At 38.7% G+C, this 2024-nt stretch overlaps 2 protein-coding genes across 2 annotated transcripts in view; one reads left to right on the plus strand and one right to left on the minus strand.

Moving 5' to 3' along the window:
* The window catches only part of elfn1b (extracellular leucine-rich repeat and fibronectin type III domain containing 1b), a 139148-nt gene that overhangs the window by 59392 nt on the left and 77732 nt on the right, over window positions 1-2024 (plus strand).
* Window positions 1-2024, minus strand: part of LOC122342514 (E3 ubiquitin-protein ligase NEDD4-like) — an 11058-nt gene that overhangs the window by 6027 nt on the left and 3007 nt on the right. The window contains 5 exon segments of the mRNA XM_043236352.1: window positions 133-206; window positions 297-392; window positions 608-678; window positions 856-977; window positions 1628-1857. Coding sequence (XP_043092287.1) covers window positions 133-206; window positions 297-392; window positions 608-678; window positions 856-977; window positions 1628-1857 — 593 coding nt within the window.

Below are 2024 nucleotides of genomic sequence, written 5' to 3' on the forward strand. Positions count from 1 at the left end.
CATCTGTTTCTGGACCCGGTTTACAAACCGCCACTGTATCACCAGGCTGTGCAGAGCCCAAAAAAAAAGAGATTGTGTCAGTATAAAATGCTCTGTGTAATAATTTACAAACAGAGCAAGATAGCAACTCACTCTATATATTCTTTCTTGTTGTCATTGGTTACAACCATGTCTGATCCACTTGGCTTCAAATCAACCTGATACGTCTATAAATACATACACAAGAAAACATCAAATATATTACAATGTTCTTTTAATAAATGACATGCTTGTAATTAGACAAATAATGGTGTAACCTGTCCGAAGTTGTCCTCATCAATGCAGAACCGCAAGTCCAGTTCAGTGGGGTCGTTTTCCAGAATCCACTTTAGAGAGTTGTAGTATTCACTGTCCTGCATGGTGTACATGAACATTAAACAGTAGCGAGAAAAATGAGAAAAATTATGCCCACTAAATTCAGATCAGTGCCTTTAAATAATACTTCAATGAGAATTCTGTTTTATGAGGTTTCTGCACTGTTTTGTTGCACTGTGGGCTATATATTAAAATTGATTGGTGGGTGTGTGTGTGTGTGTGTGTGTGTGTGTGTGTGTGTGCGCGCACGCACCACTGACTCCATATCATTCAGCGTGATCTGCTTGCCCAGCATCATTTTATAGAACGGTCGAATGAAGAAACCAAAAACAGACAAGAAGAATACATTTCTGTTTGCAAGAGGGAACAGCAACTACAAATCCCAGAACAAGCAAAAAAAAAAAAAATAACATGATAAAAATAAAAAAAGTGAACTATAACAATACAGAAAGTGTCATGTGAAAATGCTTCAGATCGGCTGTTAAAAACAGGTTTGTGTACCGTCTAACAGCTTTCCGTGATACACAGCCATGCCGGCCACTCGACCGATGAACTTGAAGTATGAGAGGTGATCCTCATTACAGAGGCCGGAGTTTGGATTGATCTGAAGCGTGTAGTTATCTCTGCAGACAGACAGAAGGGAGACATTAAATAAATGAATTATGATGCCATCTCTGCTGTGTCCTCTAATGAGTGTCACGGGTGGAGATTTAACAAGATAACAGACCGGCTCTGTAACACAAGAAATGCTCGCTTTCTTTCAGAACAACGATACAGACAGACAGATATGTACAGAGAGAGAGGCAGACATATTTATAAACAGACAGGCATTTATAGATAGATACGTAGAGAGACAGACATGTAAACATTGTAGACAGATAGACAGACATATACATGCATGGAAACAGATATAGACAAACAGATGAGCAAATAAAAAGATTGAGAAAAATCTGATATAATCAGATGAAATAAGCCAGCCAGTCAGATGAAAAAATATATATAAAGTAAACAGATTATAACATAAAAATAAGGGAGCCATAAAAAAGAAGATTCTTGCCCACAGCTAAAAACTGCATTAGAAGTGAAGTAAGAACTGGAAAAGGTGGTAAAAGTGCAAGTTAGCTAGTGAAGCCTCTGGAACGAATGCTAAAAGGAGATACAAATACGAGGTGAGAAGCGGAGGTGGGTGTTTCGGGATTTATGTGTCAGTTTGAGCAAATCTGCCAAAGTCAAACTCGACAAAGCTGTAGTGGACAAGCACTTGGACACTTACGTGGCTGAGTACTCAAACAACCCATAATAAGGGTTAAACATCTCCTTGGAGAGCAGGAAGAACCATTCTCTGGCCACTCCCCCGTAGTCCAGGCCTTTCTCCGATTCAAACTCAATCCAGAGACGAGCCTTTAGACTGTCGGGTCTCTTCAGGGACATGATTCGTCTGTAAGACTCCTCCAAGATGTTATTCCTGTGTAGCTTCATCTCAAAACGGTTCGGAATATCTGCCTATGGGAGAGAGGGAGAAAGACAAAAATAATAATAAAATAATAATAATAATTAACTGTAGTAATATTAAGTAATATTAAGGTTTGGAACAATCAGAGCACTGTAAACGACTGCGTTCCTGTCGTGTGAAGAACAATTTAACACCCAATAGAAAAAAAAAAAAAAAA

The sequence above is a fragment of the Puntigrus tetrazona genome, chromosome 1 (assembly GCF_018831695.1).
Source record: "Puntigrus tetrazona isolate hp1 chromosome 1, ASM1883169v1, whole genome shotgun sequence".
NCBI lineage: Eukaryota > Metazoa > Chordata > Actinopteri > Cypriniformes > Cyprinidae > Puntigrus > Puntigrus tetrazona.